Below are 21812 nucleotides of genomic sequence, written 5' to 3'. Positions count from 1 at the left end.
TACAGTGCTCTAATTGAGCACAATGCCGGTGGGATAATCTGGGGTGAAGTATTTTGCTCAAGGGCACAATAATAATTGGACAGGACAGTAAACTCAGTACCTAAACACTTCACTGACTGGGAGTGAACATGCAACCTTTATTTTAGCTTCAATGGTTACCTTCACTACTAGCATCCTTGAGCACAAAGTCTTCAAATATATATATATATATATATATATATATATATATATATATATATATATATATATATATATATTATATATTTGAAATTTGCTCCATTCTATTTTATTTCCCCCATGGCACCACCAGTGGGTTATAAAGACACAAGAAAAACAGATTTTTTTGATCTTTATGATTCGATATGTCCAACATGTATTTTTTTTTTTTATTGTTATATATATCATTAAAAGGAATGTTATATATTTATTATTATTATATATTCTGTAAGGGAATACTAAGGACATTTTAGTTGGGTTTTTACCATTAATATCCAGGTATTATAGATCTTATTGTAGACAGTGTCATATGGTGCCAGTGTTGTATTACTTTACATCTTTACATCTGAAAAAAAAAAAAAACTATCAGTAATATCTATTTTTTCAGAGTTTCCACATTAGACTCGCGTTGCCTTAGTGTCAAGTCTGGTTTAAAGAAATCGTGGGCATGAAACAACTTTGGCATTAGGCTCATGGTCTCTATCTAAAATAAGCTTGCAGCACTATTATTTATTCAGTAAAGGAACACTAAGCACATTTCAGTTACATTTCAGTTGATTTTTTTTCCATTAATAATTTCAAGCATACCACTGAATACTCCATGTCGATTTCTGTGCAACAATAAGAGAGAAAATATTTTTTATTAACAAAAAACCAACACCCCTGAAGCTTTCGACTCTCTCACAACGACGCACACCATGACTCCAACCACGCAGTGTTTTGGCTCCCTACTGAGGAGAAACAGTGCCCCCTGTTGTTTAACAACCTATTTTACACAACAAGGAACTAGGCCACAGAGTCGGTGCTTAGCAAAGCTTTCATCTTTTTCAGCATTTATGCAGAGCTCATCTCACACCAGACTCCCAAAGCTGGAATAAGTGCATCAGTGCGAACTTTATTGACGTCTTAAGTCTGTACCAGTTTACTCCGTTAATGAGTTGCAAAACTATGCTAAAATGTTCCAGTAGCAGATTGCCACCACATCTCTCTTCAGTCTGATGGCAGCAGATAGCTTTAAATTGCCCTCACGTATGTTTTGAACCACATCCAGTCTAATTACAATGATAGCAATATGCTGTGTGCATTTAAAACATGGTCAATGTACAGTAAAATACATCAAAATCTGTTCACATCATGTGCAATGCAGTTCATATTCCTGGAATGCTCTGAAAGAGTAAAGAGACTGAATTGATAAGAGCTGTAAAGTGTTTTCAGACTTTTAAAAGTCTCAAGACTGTGTGGGGCTCATGAACCGTGGCAGGCAGGGAGCCCAGCAGCATCCTAACAGTGCCCCAGTTTCCCTCTGCAAGTCAAGTTATTATTATTCATGTGCTCCTCAAAATAGGAAGCCTGTAAGAGGGAAAGTCAGAGTCTGGCCTGAATAGTACAATGACACTCGATGGAATTCCCTTGTCCATCATTAGCGAGCAGAGGATTAGGTGATGGGCGCCGTCCATTTTGGGAGAGATCTGCAGGACTTTAATTACCTGTGTGAGCTCTCGTCACAGTCCAAAAAAAGACAGAGAAGAAGGGCTATTAGGGCCCTGTGTTCAACCGAAGCTAAATTACTCTTTGATTTACTACCGGATAAAATCAACTTCGCCTTTGTGGATAGTGAAGGTCATAGTAGATACGCTCGTGTGGTATTCGGACACTTAATGGGGAATTCACTAAGAATGCACTGTGCCTGCTGATAGCACTGTTTTAGCAGTTTTGGTTATGCAAATCAGTTAAGTGCAAACACGTTTACAGAATTTGTGCTGAATGCAAATGCAGATCTTAAGGGTTGGTTCTAAGCGGACTACAACATTCTGCTATACTTCGCAGATTCAGACACCTCAATTGTTTCTTTAAATGCGAAGGTTTTGTAAATAAAACGTTATCTATAATAAACTTAATTTTCATAGTAAGGAGACATGAATTTAAAAAAAAAAGAATATTCACTGTGCATTGCTACTTCAGTGCATTTAGCGACTGGCTAAACCAGACTGGTTAAATAATGCAATCTTAACTGCACTGGCAAAATTGTAAAAAAGAAAGGTAGTCTATAATAGGCCTAAATGACGTAAAATAAGCATGCTTGCGCTCAATTTTTATATATATTTTTAATTAACTGCGCATTGCTATTTTAGCACATTTAGCTACTTGTTAAATTGGATTGCAGGTGATCATCGAAAACCCAAAAGTGGGCTTGTCTAAAGAAATCCAATCTGATGAATAAACGATTAATATCACGCGGCGATGATCGCAATGGCAAACAGCGATACAAATTGTGAATACGGTGCAGTCTAATTTATATAAAAGAAGTGTTTGCACATCACATAAATATTCTGCACATCGCTACTGCATTTAGCTGCTGGTTTATCTCATTAAAAACTAAAAGTGTGAATAAATGGCAACTTTTGACAAATATATGTTTTCGATCAATACAGCACAATGTTAAATGCTCCGACAAATAGCTTTGTCTGTTGTGAATAAGGTGCAATCTTGCATAAGCCTAATTTACAGTCTCAAGACACAGTCTTATTTTATTAAATAAACTGGTTTGTGGGTGGTTGTGTTTTTGCCAAAAGTGACACAACTGTTTTGCATCACTACTTTAGAGCATTTAGGTAGACGTTTGCCAAGAGTGGGCTCATCTAAATAAATAAAATTTTATGAATAAATATTCGTTATAAATATAATGCAACGATAATCGCAATGGCAAATAGCGATGCAAGTTGTGAAGAAGGTGGAGTCTATGAGCCTAATTTACTTAAAAAGTGGCAATAAAATGAAACATAACATTCTCTGTGCATCGCTACTTTTACATGTTTAATTATAAGTTTAGTTTAGTTTAGTTTAGTTTAGTTTAGTTTTAGTTTACACTAGATAAACAGGCGTTCTTTAAAAATCCAAAAGTGTGCTCTATATAAATAAAGTTTTTACAAATAAATGTTCACCTGATCAAGATAATGCAATGTTAATTGCGCTGGGGAAAAAAAAGCAATGTTGTGAATAAGGTGTCATCTATAATTAGCCTAATTTACACAAAAAGACGAGTGTTTGCACTTAAAGAATATACACTGTGTATGGCTATTTTAGTGCATTTAGATGATTATGGATTTTGGGTGCACTTAAACAGCCAAAATTGTGCTTGTTTGAATAAACTGTGATTATTTCACACTTTACCATCATTTGAAGAATAAACATTTACATGATCAATATAGCACAATGTTAATAACACGTCAAATAATGATGCATGTCCTAAAACAAGCCTAATTTACATAAAAAGTGTGTGTCTGTTATTCAAATAATGACAAAACAATTGCAGTGCAATTTTAGCGCATTTGGGTTTAAGTTAGGCTACAGTGATTCACCCCCAGAGAGGAACTGAACTATGCACACTCACTTATATTTAACTTCATTGTCCTATTTTGATTCTGAAGCAGTCCTTAGTTATTCTTTTGCACTCCTTTCACCATAATGTTATCATAGGGTGAACTGTCCTCTTCCTCATTGTCCTTCTGCTTTGAAAGCAAGGCCCTCCTGGGAGGTTTAGGAACTGCATAGTCGTCAGCAGAAGCATTGTATGGATACTCATGACCGCTCGGATCCATTACTGTGCCCAACATCTTCCAAGCATGACCTTTGACCTCCTCCGGTTCATCATAGAGTGATGGAGGCACACTTGGAGCCACACCACAACCCTCTGGTTCATCATAAATGTGCTCCACTCTTTTGTAAGGATGTGGTTTTCTGTTTGAGAAACGGTTTCTGATTGCAGTTTCATCTATAATGTCATAAAGTGGTTCTGTGTTTTCTATATTGCCTTTCTTGTCATTTTCACAACTGGGTTCTACGAACATGGGTGAAGAGTTTGATGCAGACAAAATATTTCCCATAACGTTCTTGGAAATGTTGTCAAAGGGCAGCGAGTAGTCAGAGTCCTCAGGGTTGGAGCATGGGGAACATCTATCTTTTGGTTCTCTCTTCTCCCCTGGACTTCCCCGATCTGGATCAGGGGCCATGGCCCGGGAATACATCTCATCCTCACTGTTGACCAAGGGACAGCTGCGGAAGTTTTTGACCTGGCTCTTTCGTGGCGGAGGCCTGGCGTCCAGGGTCAGGCTCTTGACTCCGGTCAGAAGTTTCTCTGCAGGGGCTTCAAGTCTGGTTTGCTGGGGGTTCTGGGGTTGTTTGGATCCATCTCTGATTGCTCCCTCAGTCACCACACTGTAGATACATGCATCATCTGCCACAGCTCTCATTTGAGGTGAAGGGGGCACGGTATCTCGCTCCCCACCTGATATTTGCTTCTGAGGTAAACTGACTCTGTGTAGATTGATGGCGGCCTCTACAGATTGGAAGATGCTGTTTCCTTGCTTTGTGTCGAACTCAAAGTTGCCTTCCCCCGAGTCGCATCTTCGCCCAGCCTCAAAGGAGAAAGTTGCCTGTTTGTTGAGAAATGATACATTTAATTAGTAGTAAGTAGTAAAAAGATGCTAAGACACTAAATTTCAATTTAATCTTCAAAAACAATGGATGTAGAATACCATCCAAAAGTTTGGGGTCAGTACGATTTTGTAAATTATTTTGAAAAATGTCCACACCAAGGCTGAATTTATTTGATTGAAAATATGGTAAAATGGTAGCTAAGCCTGCACATTTTGAAGGATTACATCAGAAACAAGTAATGGAAATGCCTAATTAGGTATGAAAAAATTCCATAATTCTGAAAAAAGTTTTTATGCTCACTTGAGGTGGTTTTTGACGTGAAAAACAGAGTTAATGTAAAAAATGGCAGATAGAAATGCATTTGCTGAATAAATCCTGACATACAGTAGCAAACATTAAAGCCATGTAACTAATCATCTGTTTCCCCTGATGGTGTCTTTCCATTTTTGTTTGTTTGTTTGTTTGTTTTATGGTGTCTTTCCATTTTTGTTTGTTTGTTTGTTTGTTTTACTGTTTATAAACTAAATTACCAATACCACCCGTCAACTGCTTTAAACTAATTTTTTTTTTTTTTGCAGACTGCATAAGGGTTCTTTTTTATTATTAAGATGTATACATAATCTGAAAGCTGAATAAACAGGCTTTCAATTGATGTATGGTTTGTTATGATAGGACAATATTTGGCCAAGATACAACTATTTGAAATAAAAATGTAATCAAAATATTGAGAAAATCGCCTTTAAAAGTTGTCCAAATGAAGTACTCAGCAATCTGCTTTACTAATCAAAAATTAAGTTTTAATACATTTATGGTAGGAAATTTACTAAATATTTTCATGGAATATGATCTTTACGTAATATCCTAATGATTCTTGGCATAAAAGAAAAATCAATAATTTTGACCCACACAACGTATTGTTGTCTATTGCCACACGCTACTTATGACTTGTTTTGTGGTCCAGGGTCAAGTTTATCCCTGTGATGGCAAATCTGCATTACTCCAGTTTTAAATGTCACATGATCCTTTGAAAATAAATGTATATCAATGTTGAAAACAGGTGTAATATTTAACATTTATGTGAAAACAATGATACATTTTTGCAGTCTGACCACAATAAAAGTGTAAAGTTTAGGCTGGTTTATTATTTATTTATTTTATTATTTTATTGAGTAAATGTTTTTATAGTACGTGTTTATCAGTTCAGTCAAGTCCTAACAAAATGATTTATACAGATACTGTTAACTGCTAATACTGATAACTTTGCCTTTTTATCAGTTCAGTCAAGTCCTAACAAAATGATTTATACAGATACTGTTAACTGCTAACTTTGGGGGCAACATTCTTTCTGACGTACAATTTTTTTTTTTTTTTTTTTCACAAGGGAGTCTGCGTATTAAAATAACAATCTCATTCAAATGACAATGTTTTTTAACAGTTCAATATCCCCATCACTCTACTGGGGCATTATGAATGACAGAGAGCACACACCTCACTAGCATTAACTGAATGACTGCAGATCACTGTCAAAGCCATACCTTGTCTCGTCCGAACCTGCGGAGGAAGCGGTAGGGCCAGGAGTAGAGAACCTCTCCCGTCTTCGGTTCCTTCAGAAGAAGGCTATCAAAATCAGTCCGTAACAGCACTGTTCCTTTCAGGCCACATCTCTCAGAAGCCTCTGTACGCCTCACCGTCACCTTAAAGTCTTTCATTGCTGAAGACAACAGAAAGGAAAAGCTTTACATAAACAATGTGCCAAAAGAACACAACATATATCAACCACTTGACACTTTTTCAGATAAAAAATATCAGTGGATTCAGCACACTTGCGGCCTTCTGAAGGCTAATGAGTGTCTTTGCGGTTATATCTTTCAAATCATTTTTAAAAACTCTTATTAGAAACTACATCTGATGGATAAACCCAAATGGGGTTCTATAATCATAAAAATGTGTAACTGTAATAAATTATGTAATATTTACAGGCTTTTCTTGGTGAATGAATATACTGATTCAACTCTTTTTGGAAGCAGATGGTACGTATCAGAGGTCATTGTCAGATATGTACAATAGTTCAAAGCAGATTTCTTTTGATGCTAAATGTACGCAATATAATTGTTTTTACAGAAGTGTACAGATTTAGCACATGCACTGCTGGGAAACAAGCGTCTTATTAGATGTTCTCGGTTAAGAAAGGTCAACACCCCATTCATTACTGCTGAACCGCAGGGTGAACTGTGTGGTGCAGGATTCTGCTGCTGCTCCAGAGGGATTGTCTATTAAAGCGCTCACCATGCAGATGTTTTTCCGCATGAAGCAGACATGGGTGATGAAAACTCTATTAATTTCCTGAGGTGAAGTGTCAGAAAGAGATTTTTCTGCATGTCATTCAGTCCAAAAACAGTCGACCCGTAACACTGGGCTATTAATTCAGGCTTTGCTTAAATTTTATGTAAATGTGAATGTTTCTCAAAGTCTGTATAGCAGAAGTTAAAATTACTCTGAAATATTATTTTTCATTATTATCCTTCAGAATTAAAATAAATAAATAAATAAAAAACTATATTTGGGTGTTTCCATTTTAAATTTTTTTAATAGTTTGTTTAATTTTTTTTTTTTTAAAACAGTGGACCATTATATTAAAAGATTTATTCATACATTTAAATATTTCTATATATATATTAAAAATAATGTAAATATTATTTTAATTTACCATAAGTTTGATTTGGAATTATACACAAAATATTATGTCACTGCAATATTTAAATACTTTTAAATATTTTATGATTATTTCATATGTCTGTTTAGATGATTATCTAAATGTAATGCTGATTTTTTTCATATATTTAAAAAAAAAAAATTATTATGAAAAAATTATTAAAATTGAAAGTGTTGGTCTGGAATGAGGATAAACCAAATCTATAAATATGGTTAAAAGCATGCAGCAAAAATTTACCAAAAACAACAACAAAAAACAACAACAACAAAAAAAACAAGTAATATATAAATATTAGTTAGATACTTTTATAGTTTTTATTAATATTTTTAATTAACATATATATACAGTTTATTCAGTTGTCATTATAATTTTTTTTTTTTGTTTATTATTTATTTGTTTATTAGTATTTTTAATATAATTATTTAGTTGTTGTTGTTGTTGTTTTTCTCCAAAATTTTTAGTGTTATTTTAGTATTTCAACTTCAGTTAGCTACCAGGGCAATATTTCTAAATTTAATTTAGTTTAGGTTTTTCATCTAACATTTATATTTTATTTTATTTAAATGTTTTATTTTATTTCAGCTCTATTTCAACTAACAAAAAATGTCTTTAACAGTTTTATAGTTTAAAATAATAACCCAGGAATAAACACCCATTTGCATGTTAGTATAATGTTTTGTCAAATCATTCATTCATGTTACGGTATTTTTGGCTTTTATTAAATAGAACAGTTTAGACAAGAGAGGAAACAACACTAAGAAGAGAGAGGAAGAGGATCAGCAGAGGACCTGGAGCTGGGGCTTGACCTCGGGTCGCGAGGTGCAGCTCTGCATGTCATTGCTTCAGGCCATGCATCGGCATAGTTATGTGAAACTCTTTTGCATAATTGTGCCAATAATCATACCAGAAAGGGGAAGAGAGAGAGACAGAAAGACAAAGGCTGCGATGTGGTTTGGAGGTATCTTTTTTTCGTTTGAAACGTGGCTCCTCCAGCCACAGTTAAACTTCATTGAGAGGAAGTATGTCTTTGCAGAAACAATGCTAGCTTCTGTTTGCAGCTGTCAGAATAGAAGCAACAGCCTAAATCACCTCTCTAAAATGAAATCACTTCTCTAAAAACACCTCTCATCAAATGAAAAAATGGCACTTCCTGCAAAAGAACAAAAAAGGCACACTATATACAGACTAGTGTAAAAATGAGACTCATTTCCATATTTACATCCTGTTGTCACTGAGCGACAAGTGGTAAGTTTCAAATGCAAGATTCTCTCACTACTGCTCTACATTTGGCAATGCACCAAATTCACAGCAACTGTTTTGTGGTCGTAACCCCCCATTTCCACACGACCTCATTTGCATAACACACTCTCACACTTTATCTCTTTCTCCCTCCAGGTGTGTGTTGTGTTCAGGAAGTTGTAAAATCGTAAAAGGTACATTTGATGCAAACAGTGCATTTGATGTAGACATGAATAGAATGGGGTATAAAGTCTGAGAGCTCTTTCAGTGAAAGATGCACAGCCCTGGCCCTGCTGTGTTACAGGATAAACAGAGGATTTGGCGTCTGATCAAGTTTGCTAGCAGGAGGTCACTATCTGGTCAAGCATAAGGTTACCATCAGCCAGAGAAACCCATATCTCTTCCAAATTTAGTCTTTTAGTCACAAAATAATCTTTCTTGATTTATCAAGGCAAAGCTTTATCATTATTTTGAATGCAAAGTAATCATTTGTGACACTGACAGATATTTTTTAGACAACAAATGATAGTCTAACTGGTTTGGTTTTTTTTTTATTATATATAATTATTCCTTTGTTAAGGATACATTAAATTAATTAAATGACTCCCATTTATAATGTTACCCAATATTTCTATTTCAAATAAAAGCTGTTCTTTTGCACTTTCTTTTAATAAAATAAAATAAAAAATTAAACACAAATGTTTTCAACACTTATAATACTAAGAAATGTTTCTTGAGCAACAAATCAGCATATTTAAAAAAAAATAAAAATCAATGAAGATTGATATTACAATGATTTCTGAGGAATCATGTGATACTGAAGACTGGATTAATGAATTAAATAAATTAAAATTTAAAATGTATTTAAATAACACATAGGTATTTTAAACTGTAATAATATTTCACAATATTTTACTGTATTTTTGTTCAAATAAAAGCAGCCTTGGTGACCATAAGAGACTTTAAAAAACATAAAAAATCTTTTTTAACTATAAGTGTCAAATCTGGCATCAGAAATAAATTGGCGGAGTCAAGATGAGTGATGCTTTTCTAACCTCCTAACACTAATGTTTTTAAATCTGGCAAGTGGTTTCATATACTACGCGATTTGCTGTTATTTGATGTGGTTTACAGCTTTTTAGTATCACTAATTTCGCCATAAGGTTTGATTCATTGACGATTTTGTGTTGGTTGTGAAAATGTTGCATCCTGGTGTAAATATCTGTATGTGCTGTAAATAAGCAGTAGTTTTACAGCCTTACAGTTCCCCTCTGATCCCTGAATTCCTCGCGCACCCCGTTACCCTGCTGTCGCTTGACAGAACAAGGCCTTCTGATATTTAAATTGAAACAGATGGATTTGTTTGATAGTCTGTATGTGTGTGTAACTTAAGCAAGACAGATTGATTAGGGAGAGGAAAGAAAGCAACAGAATGCTGAAGCTCACACAGACAAATGGGCCAACTTTTTGCAGACTGAAATAAGTCAATTAGTGTAATGAGATCATTTAAATGCCATTTCTGAATGCGGGCAAATACAGGAACATAATCACCCATGATTAAACAGTCAGGGTTGTGTTCAAATGCCCAGTGAAGTTGGACTGGCTGGGGCAGATTGCCTGTTAAGTGACATTTTTGAATGTGGGCAAATACAGGGTGACAATGAGGGTCTCCTATCTGTCTTTTTTTGGTACGGCACTTCTCTTACCCTGGCATTGTTTAAAAGTCTGTTCGCCTCTTTTTCAATTTGCTCAGTGTAAATGAACAGATGGAAGAAGAAACATGTACCAAGACTGAAGACAATGCAGAGAGTTCGATGGATTCATACAAACAAATTCATGCAAAATTTACATATGAAAATATCATTGCAAGGAATATAAGATTACATAAATAATAATGTGAAATTTTTATTATTATTATATACTATATGAAGATATATCTATTAATATTATAATATATTATACTATAATAAAACACTTTTATTTGAAGACCTCCTATTAAATTGAAACTATTTTGAAGAATCTATTAAATTGATTAACAATGACAGAAAAAAACACAAATATTTTTTAACATTACAAATGTTTTATCTAAATAAATGCTGTTCTTATGATCTTTGTATTCATAAAAAAAATTAATGAGCACAACTGTTTTCAACATTGACAATAATAATAATAATTATTATTATAATTAGATTAGCAGCAATTCAGCATATAAGAATGATTTATGAAGGATCCTGTGACACTGAAGGCTGGAGTAATGGCTGATGAAAATTCAGCTTTGCCATCACAGAAAGAAAATTACAAAAATAGTGAGCATAAGAACATAAAAACTTTCAAAAAAAAAAAAAAAAAGCCAAAATTTTGAATGGTTGTGTGTGTGTGTGTGTATATATACACATAATTCCAATGCAGAGTTATCTGTATTAACTCTACATTTTCATTTACAAATAGGTCAGAATTTGATTGATGAGATCAGATACAGCTTTGACGTACAAGAACGTCTGAATGAGAAATATGTGCATGGTCTGTTAAGAAATACACACAGCTGTTATCATTATTTCACATAATTGCAAAAGAGCCCAACTACACTCCCGAAATAATGTTCTCAAATACTGCAGCATTTGATGAAATGAAATGAAAGATGAGTTGAAATGAAAGTATCTGGTGTTACAAAGAACAGTACACTATACCAACCATAAAAAACAGCACTTACCCAGCATTAATGAAGACATTCAAATAAAAATGGATGAAAAGGAAGTCAAACGGGGCACTGAACACTCTTTGAGAACTGCAGGATATTGCGCATTTACACAGATAGTGGTCAATCTGCAAACAAGGCGGACACTTGTGTGATATTTTTTTCCACCACAAGAGAACTAAGATGAGCCACAACTTTCCACTACGTAACAGAGGAATGAAGAAGTTAGCTGTTGGTTTACAATATTTTCACAGCACAAAATTAACTAGAGGTGTCAGCCTATCTCAGCAAAAGCTGGTCAGCTAGAGACGGTGTACCAAATTGGTTAGTATCTACATCTACTCCTGCCATGAGGTCTATTTTTTGAATATGTTCCACAGAAACTGCCAGTAACTGGCCGTGACCTTTGTAAAGTACTTTACCAGATCTCTGAAACCAACTCATCCATCAGAACAGCTCCACAAGCAACTCCTCTTGTGTGCATGCATTCATATTAGTGGTTTTGGAATGATTTTGTTGTAATTTTATGGGTTTGTACACACTGTACACTTCCTTACCAGTTTCTCTGCTGCAGTAGAGAGTGTTGTCCGCCATCGTGACGTCATCAGATTCAGCATGTAAACTGTTTCCTCTCACTGCTCCTCTCTCCGTCCAGCTCATCTACAATTAACAAAAACATACAGCAGTTTAAACCACACAACACAAACTTTAAAAATGCAGTTTTGGCTTACCATGTTGATTCACTTAGCCTATAATAAACATACAGCAAAAAAAACAAACACCACACACACCACACACACACATACACACATGTTTGCTTTTTTTGTGTATATATATATGTATGTTTTTTTTTTTTGGGGTTAGTATAATAGATTATCATGCATTACAATAAGCTGAGTAATGTTAACAGCTCTGATATGGTGATCACAGGCAACCACGGGTACAGTATACCTCAAACCATTAGATTCACCTTCATGCATAATTTGAGATCCACAGTCTTAAAAAACTCACAATTGTTACAGCACAAAACACAATTATAGCAAAATATACTCAGCAAAATAGTATTTTTCACACTGTTAGTCCTCTACCAGCAAGTGTCATTTCCACTGGTATGTTAGATGGAAATTCTCTTTGCACTTCTTTATTTTTCGCACCAGCTGAAATGCTGTTTAACTTCACCACAAGGCTTTGGACAAACGGCCTTTGTTGAGGAACCATATTCTGAGCCAACAAATGCTCTCCAAAACTGAGCCAAAGTGATCATATTATGTTGCACAACAGCAACCTTCTCAACATAAAGCCCTATTCATTTCCCCCAGTGCATTACATCAAGCTCTTCCATTCCACAGCGTTCCTCATTCAACAGCCACAACACAGCTTCCACTGTTGGCTTTCTGTAGCACCACTCCAGTTTCAAATTCTCAAAGACAGCAGCCTTTTTTTAGGCAAAAGCTAAAAAGCTGGAGGAACCTGAGACATCAGACTGTACGTAATCTCAACATTCCCATTGGTCTGTGCCAATATGTTCAAATCCATAGCTGAATGATTCAATTCCATATCTGGCAAGCATCACTCTTGCGGTTTCTCATTCTAAGGTGTGGGGATTTGAACAAACCTCTAAGCGCAAGTTTAAAAAGTTTGGTGTGTAACTCGTCTCACATTGTTTATGCTACAGACATGATTGATAGATTTCCAATCAAAGAGAAGCCAATTTCTCATCTGGCAGACAGAGCTGAAAATTCTGACTGAAGAATTGGCTCCCATTCTACTCATGATTTGGAGTATGAATCTACAGTATCTATCTACAGTATCTGTATTTATCTGTCTATCCATCCATCTATCAATCCATCCATTCATCATTTACCTGTCTGTCTATCTATAGTATATAACTATAGCAAGCCAGGCTCATTCAAAATACATGCCTCTAAATGCATTTCTGCAGCACTGTTATTACGTACCTAGGCACGTATTGCTGTGTTGCACTATAGTATCTATGTATCTTTCTGTCTATCTATCTGTACATCTATCAGTCCATCCATTTGTTTATTTACCTATCTGTCTGTTTATCTATAGTATCTAATTACAATATCTATGTATCCATCCATCCATCCATCAACCTATCCATTTGTCTGTCTCTCCATCTACAGTATCTAAATACAATATCTATCTATCCATCCGTCCATCTATTAATTTTCCTATCTGGCTGTCCTTCAATCAATCCTTCTCTCTTCAATTAAAAATTTTAATTTAATTCCATTTAATGACTGATACATAAGTAGTAATTAAATTGGAGTTTTAGAGGCAATTTCAATTCAATTCTGAAAGGTGCACAATTCTTGCTGGCAGGCAATACCCACAGGAGGAAAGCCAGTCATATCTAGGGACCAAAAACACTTAGGAACCACTCACATCTATTTCAAAAGGTGTTCAAATGTAGTTAAATGTGGATATGAAACTAAAGAGAATAATAAAAAAAGTGTTAGCAGTATCAAAAAAGTGTGAGGTTAAACCACTATAGTACAGTAGGTACTGCTGGAGTGTTAAAATGAGAAGTTTTAATTAGAGAAGCTTTCATAAGGTCGACCTTTTGGGTACAGGCCCCTTTACTCAGAACATACTTCTTAGCCCATGTAATGTTACAAAGCATTTACTTTAACCCGTGGCCAGAACAGCGCAAGAGTGAAGCTCTACATGTTGCAACCGTCTGAAAAGAGCTTACGTACCTCTAACATCCATTAAGTCAATGTTACTTGACAGTTACTTCCTTTATTTGAACTATAACCGTTACTCACAACACAATATATACGGTACAATGAGATATGAAAACAACTTCCCTTCTTTAAAGACAGAAAGAAAGAAAGAAAGAAAATTCAATTTAAATGGAAGCTGTTGTTTTTATTTGTAAAGCAGAATGAGAATGTGAATGTGTATGAGTAGCAAGTTGTCTGATCAGCTTTGAAGGGCTTTTACATCTGCTGAGATGACAAAAAATCTTGGCAAGCTGCTGCAGTTTGAATCCTCACATATGCAGAAATTTTAGCATAAGCAGCTGACAAGCTTTCAGCAAAGACAACCTCTATAGTCTTAGCTGATGGCAGAAGTAAACAAATGTCTGTTAAACTGGCATGCAACAGGAATCAGGAGCTTCAAAAACATTAAACTGAGGCTACAAAGCCTGAAACAAAAGACAGGACCAAACCTGGAAACTTTGAAATAACCGCTATACACTTTGCAATCAGGTGTCAAATGAGGTGTTGCACCATAATATTCCAAAACAGAAAAAAGACAAAAGCAGTGTTAAACACTGGAAAGAAACCATCGCACAATTTAAAAACAGTGTTAAATACCGGAAAGGCGATTTCACACAGTTTCTGGATCCAGTCTTCAAGTTCAGCAATCTCAACAGCAAAAATAAATGTCTTTTCAGTTGTCTCCACCAAAAAAGGTCCACAATCCCGTGGACAGCCTTCAACATCAGCCTCCGAAACACGAATGCAGTCATTCATTTTTATCACCTATAATAAAAAAACACAAAAATTGAGATTTTATAAAAATGTCAAAAATTTGTTTTGAAATGTTTGCCAAAAAATATAACTACACATCAGCATTTAAATATGCTCCAAGATTTGCAAATTGTGTGGGTTGTATGATGCATGAACATTTTTTTTTCTTTCCAGGTCTGATCATTCTCCATATGCATTAATTTCAGAAGATAGCTTTTTTGTGAAAATCCTAATTTGTATGGAAAAGGGGATTTTTGTTTGTCATATTTCGTAGCAGAAATGGGAAAAAATTTAATGGCACCTCCTGCAAATTGTTTGTACATGTCCGCCCACACATAAACCTTGTGCATGACCCCCCACCGAGTTTGATTGTTCATGTAGCGTGGCACATCAATGATCTACATCACTCTCCTCAGATATGTTCTCACTTGAGCCAATCTGAGCTACACGGTTTCTTGCTCACCTTTTTGTTTTCCTGTTTACGGCTGGCTTTCTCCAGTGTGTTGCCGCTCAGACGAGAGATGGAGCAGGAGCTCTCTCGGTACAGCACGGACCAGACCTTACGCCATTTCTGAAACAGAGAGGAGATAAATTGCTTAAAGTGATGTAAACTGTCACACTTTATTATATTTCAGGATGTCTAATATAAAATAACATTAGAAGAAAGCACCTTACATCTATAAAACATATTAGAGCCATAAAATATCATCTTGGGACAAAACCTTGATGGGTAGGCTGAATCACTGGGTTGTACGATTTACATTTCAAATTGTCCCCCCCCCCCAAAAAAAAAATTACTCATCCTGTTTTATAATCTCTTATAATCTTCACATTATCGTGTATATTTTCAGATAATATACATATCTATATATATATATAGATATATATATATCTATATATATATATATATATATATATATATATATATATATATATATATATATATATATAGATATACATATATATATTTCTTTCTTTTTCTCCTTCTGGTATTTTGAAAATTTACTTTGACATGCAAACCAGTTTCTTTAACTTTTTATTCTACTCTGGTATTTAGAAAAATTTACATGACATCTAAAAATCAACTTTCTGGTATTTAGAAAAATTTACTTTGACATGCAAAACAGTTTCTTCAACTTTGTGATATGTTTCTATTTGTCAAAATATGATGTTCCCTTATGGTTATTTGAAGTTTTCATAATGTCAGTGATATTACCAACAATTCTGCACTTGTTTTTGACCTTAAAACGGGAAGTGGTTCATGTAAAAATCTTCCCATAATGTTTTTTAAACTAAAAGTCACTAAACAGTCCAAAATGTGTACACTTCAATAAGAAACACATGTAGAATGCCAATTAAGGTAATGACAACTTATTCAATTGGCTGGTAGGATGGTAGGATCATATGAGCATCAACTGATAGCATTTAAAGTGTGAGATTCCGGAAATACCCGTAATAAGATGAAGAGTTTAAAGAATCTCGGTGGTACGGAGATTACCTACTATTTCAGAGAAATTCATGGCCTCAAACAGCACATAATCTATTACAGATGCAACACACACCTTCTGGTTTCCTAAAGAGACAGCCCTGATCCTATTGCTAATATTAACCCACTTTAATGGACTCCAGCAGCCCATAAGTCCTCTAAATTATGCCAACAGGCTATTCCTCTACTGCAGTCCCATATGGTGGAACCAATAATATTATCAGCAGCATCAATCAAAATGAAGTGAAAATGGTTTTAAATGAGAATATGGACAAGTTAAAGTGGATCATGTTCACAGTTCAGGAAGTTGTTCATGACACTGCCAGTGTGCTTAATATGATTCATGAATTCCTCTCTTATTGTAATAGCTCAATAGACATGGAGTATTTGTCCACAAACATGTGGTGGTTCAAATTAGGAAAAGTGAAGGCTGCTAATTGAAATTCATAAGCCCAGCAAGCTGCACACAAATTATAATGCAGAAGTATTTTTTCCCCAATGATATTTATCTTTTTCATTCACTTGTGAGTGCAAATATAATTTCTGTCACACAAACTATTACTAATTCAACTAATTAATTAAGTTCCCCACACTGTAAAAATGTCATACTTTTAATGGGCAAAAGACTGTAAAAATGCTACCTGTTAATTACAGTTAACGATAAGCTATTGCATTATGATTTTAATGTTAACATGGAGTTTTATATGTGTGTGCATGACCCTGTGTGTACCTTTATATTATAATATACTTCATCTTGTGGGAAAGCTCATTGCAATGAGCTGTGATTCTACTGAACATGTGGCTTTTTTCATGACCACCTGTGTCTTTTGGTGGTTGTCAGTGTATTATGGTAAAGTTCATAACTGATTTTAATACTTCAGTTGGCTGTTATTTTAACATTATATCAGTTAATGAAATAATTTTTAACTGTAAATGAATGCAAACCGAATTGCAAACCCTTTTTTACAGTCCACATTAAAGAGAAACAACTGAAGTGATATATGCTTGGAGTACTGCTCAACATCACGGGTACATTAGTGATTCCTTTAGGCCTTAATGTTTGGACAGATACTTATTAACTGTAAATAAAATAAAACAAAATCAAATACAATTAAATTATCTATCTGTCTGAAATATGAACAGCTGCGCTGCAATATTACAGACAAACGCAAGCAAAATTATAGGTGTTATACAGGAACTAAAGAAGGGCCAAATGTCCAGTATTTTGCAACAAAACATTTTGCAATTATTTGAGATAAAAATAAAAAAAGACAACAGCCATCAAAAGTGTTTTTTACGATATTCATGGATTTCACCATTTTGCTGTAATTTATGAAATGGAGCAGCTACAACCTACGGTCAGGCCAAATGAGTCTTTTTAGTACAGCCTTCATTTTGTTCTATGACAGTAGTTCCACACCATTACCGTAAAAGAACACGATTGTTCATTGATATAAGCCCCCTGGTGAGTAAAGCACTTTCTGTCTTACCTTCCCAAACCGCTGCTGTTGTAAATACAGCATCCCCTTCTTTCTAATATCCTCCTCCATTTCTCTCGGTCTTGTCTCCGACCCAGCTCCTTAAGACTGTCTCGTCTAATATATCATACTACTTCTGCTAAACTTGCTTGTGACGCAAACAGCATCTCCAAGTTCCGCCATATCTACTTCCTGTATAGCCCAAAAGAGTTTACACTTCTTTGCAGAACTGTGCAAGAGCATCTGTAAGAGCCAAAGCCACAATGATTACTCAAGATCATGAGTTTCCTCATGTTATTTTGCACCCAAATGAAAGGAAACAGCATTGTACTTTAAATTGAAAAACATCACAAACTGTTTAAACCCAGAAAATTAGGCAGATTATATTAATTGAACATGTTTTGCATCATTACATGAGGCCTGAGCGTTTCCATATTGTCTCTCATATTATTTTGTTGAGAATTTAAGCAGTAAATTGCGATATAAGAAATATATATATGTTTGTGTGTGTGTGTGTGTGTGTGTGTGTGTGTGTGTGTGTGTGTGTGTGTGTGTGTGTGTGTGTGTGTGTGTGTGTGTGTGTGCGTGTTGGTAGTATACACTTTGTAAAGGCCTGAGATACAAAATGTATTTAAATAAATGTATTCAATCATCATGTAATAACGACCCAATGCCAGTTCTATATTAAGCCTCTGCCTTTTGGATTGCAGCATTAATGCAACACAGCTGTCAGACCTACAAACAAACAAACAAACCCCTTTTTCCAAAGGAAGTCTGCATTTAGTTAAACCGAATCAAACAGAATTCTGTCCCAAATATTTTCTGAAGAAAATGAGCTGCACGAATGTGCTAAAATTTGCCTCCGCGACGATACAATGTTGTGGGTGTTTTCCAAGTCGTCGTTACAGTGTTTTATGAAATGCTTTTAAAATCTTTAATAGGCTATATAGTTATTAGGTTTTTCTGGTGGTAGCTTACTGGTCCTAAAGTAAATATCCTAACTCTCTATAATATTCAAATCTCTTCGTTAATGCAAGTTTGACTCATTCAATGGCAAAAATAAGCCATACAGTGCGGGATGAAATCTATGTCGAGGTTTAATGCTTAAGGGTTCGTTTATACCTCAAATCAAAAATATGAACAGCAATAAATAGACTACATGCTTCCAAGTAGTATCTTCTCACTGCCCTCTAGGGCCTCAAAGCAGTACTGCACATGATCTAACATCACACCGCTCACACTTCATGAAAGATCACTCTCTGCGGCACATAAATATGTTTGACAGCGTATACCATCACACGTTTCTGTAAAGTGCCATTTAACAACGAGATGATTAAATTGTAAAAGAGTACAATGAAAATAATAAACAACTGGCAAACAAGGCAGAAAAGTAAAGCAAGAGAGACTTTTTTATGACATTTGTTTGTCATTACCCCTTCTGATGTTGTTTTGCTCCACCTAACAGATCTCTCTGTTAGTACTTCAACTTATATTGCAACTAATGCAACACGTAACCAATGACTGCAGAAACTGTCAGCTTTGTATTTTTGCCTCATAAGCTCATTAGTCTGTTATTCTTCCTCAGTCATGAACATGAACTCTTCCTGTTGTCTTTCACGCTCACTTTATTGATTACACTAAATCCACTCACAAGACTGATGATCTTTCACACAGCACATGGATCTCATTTTCAACAAGACTGGTAGGAAAACAAAAGCAGGGAAATGACTTTAAGAGTCTGGAACTACTTTTCTTTATTTAAATCAGACAGAGGCAGCTCTTTTGGGGAGCGGAGAGGCCTTTTTTAAGTGGCTATCATGGTTTAGCGTTAGCCGTACAATGAATGCTGCCGGGGGATTTGAGTGCCTGTGGTGACTGAGCTTGATGAAGACCAAAAAGAGAAAAATGAACAAAGAACATTTTGTTATTTTTGTTCTTCGCCTCAAAAACTATGCTTTCCCAACCAGCAATAACTTAGCTATATGAATTTATCTGCATGTCTTTTTGGTTGTCTACTGCATTTCTTAAAGCTATTTGTTTGAATTTCAAGCCTTTTTCGTCCTCCATCTCTGTGCCAGTAATGTCTTTTCATGACACAGGATATTAGCGGATTCTTGGGCAGAGAAGGGAAGCCCCTCGCTGCTGGCTCTGGAAGTTCACACGATCCCCTGAATATTTCTACAGTTTTCCATAGAATTTGGGGGAAAGAAAAATAACTGGTTGCAATGAAATTGAAACCGACAACTCCCTCAAACTACTGGAAACTATAGATTTTTGTCTTGTGAACCAGTGGCGGCTCGTTTTCTATAGAGAAAATGGGAGGAAGACTATTTAATGTTAATAAAATTAACAGTTTATTTCAGTTCATGTCTCAGAATGTGTATTTTTTTTTATTTTATTTTTTTTTTAATTTCACAGTTGTAATACCATAAATTGCTAATGAGGCTGGAAAGCGCTGCATTTCTATTGCAAATGTGCCAAATGTGCTGATGTACAGGTGCTGGTCATATAATTAGAATATCATCAAAAAGTTGATTTATTTCACTAATTCCATTCAAAAAGTGAAACTTGTATATTATATTCATTCATTACACACAGACTGATATATTTCAAATGTTTATTTCTTTTAATCTTGATGATTATAACTGACAACTAAGGAAAATTCAAATTCAGGATCTCAGAAAATTAGAATATTACTTAAGACCAATACAAAGAAAGGGTTTTTAGAAATCTTGGCCAACTGAAAAGTATGAACATGAAAAGTATGAGCATGTACAGCACTCAATACTTAGTTGGGGCTCCTTTTGCTGAATTACTGCAGCAATGCGGCGTGGCATGGAGTCGATCAGTCTGTGGCTCAGGTGTTATGAGAGCCCAGGTTGCTCTGATAGTGGCCTTCAGCTCTTCTGCATTCTTGGGTCTGGCATATCACATCTTCCTCTTCACAATACCCAATAGATTTTCTATGGGGTTAAGGTCAGGCGAGTTTGCTGGCCAATTTTGAATGGAATTAGTGAAATAAATTAACTTTTTGATGATATTCTAATTATATGACCAGCACCTGTAATTACAACCGCTAGGTGATAGAGAAGGGGAGGAGGAGGCCGGGGCAGAGCTGAGTTCTCGTGCCTCCATTGGTAAAAAAAAATTTGCCAATCAGCATCGAGTGTTCACTTTCAGCGCTGATGAGTGTTGAGAAAAGAAACCTCGCAGAGGAGGCTAGCCTCCCTTCTGGTATCAACCAATCATCATAGAGACGTAAATTATGTGCTATTAGTTTGAGGTTTGAATGTCTCACGCTGCACTGATAAGGCACAAAGTACTTATGATGAGTAGCGATATTGAATATTTGATCGCCATCAGATTTACCAAGCTGTCATTCAAACAGTATATATACAAATTTACAAAAGGGAAAACACATCTTAAGCTGGATATATGCTACAGCAGTCGGCTTAATTAAATGGCACAACAGGCAGCTCTCTTTCAACACAGACTTTTAAGAAGGGATGCATGTTTGCTTCAAGTGATAGGACAGGTAAGTGAAATTATATTATATTGTTGTATGTGTGTCGTTTTCTTTACATTTTCTGACTAAAAGCAAACAAAAAGCCATTTTAAACCGGTTCAGCAAATAATAATAATAATCGGCAGGGATCCCAGACCAATACAATTAGTGTGCCTCCTCTATTTTAAAACCCACGAGCCGCCACTGTTGGGAACTGTCATTCCGACAAAAATCACAAAGCATCAGGATGTAAAAACTTAGAGGAATAGTTCACCCAAAATTAAACATTTGTTGAAAATGTAGTCGTCCTCAGGCCATCCAAGAAGTAGATGAGTTTGTTTCTTCATAAACATTACATCACTACTCAGTTGGTAAACATCTTGTGAAGTGAAAATCAGTGTGTTTGTAATAATCAAATCCATCATTAAGGCATTTGAACTTTACATTTAAATCTTGGATGGCCTGAGAGTGAGTAGTGAAGAGAGTGACAAGGGGCCCAATGGAGATCCTATTTGATATATCCTACCCATAAAGTCAAAA

The 21812-nt window shown here is 35.3% G+C and overlaps 1 protein-coding gene across 1 annotated transcript; it reads right to left on the bottom strand.

Annotated features, from left to right (window-relative positions):
* Positions 1–678: 678 nt before the first annotated feature.
* On the bottom strand, positions 679–17924 carry LOC109046704 (docking protein 2-like). The gene is made up of 6 exons (XM_042729008.1): positions 17780–17924; positions 15267–15374; positions 14648–14815; positions 11858–11960; positions 6189–6364; positions 679–4649 (listed from the first exon to the last, which is right to left on the bottom strand). The coding sequence occupies exons 1-6, from the start codon at positions 17837–17839 to the stop codon at positions 3651–3653; spliced, it is 1614 nt and encodes a 537-aa protein (XP_042584942.1). The 5' UTR covers positions 17840–17924; the 3' UTR covers positions 679–3650.
* Positions 17925–21812: the final 3888 nt, after the last annotated feature.

This window comes from Cyprinus carpio, chromosome B8 (genome assembly GCF_018340385.1).
Source record: "Cyprinus carpio isolate SPL01 chromosome B8, ASM1834038v1, whole genome shotgun sequence".
Lineage (NCBI taxonomy): Eukaryota > Metazoa > Chordata > Actinopteri > Cypriniformes > Cyprinidae > Cyprinus > Cyprinus carpio.
Note: the sequence above shows the minus strand (reverse complement) of the source record. Positions and strands in the feature narration are given on the sequence as shown.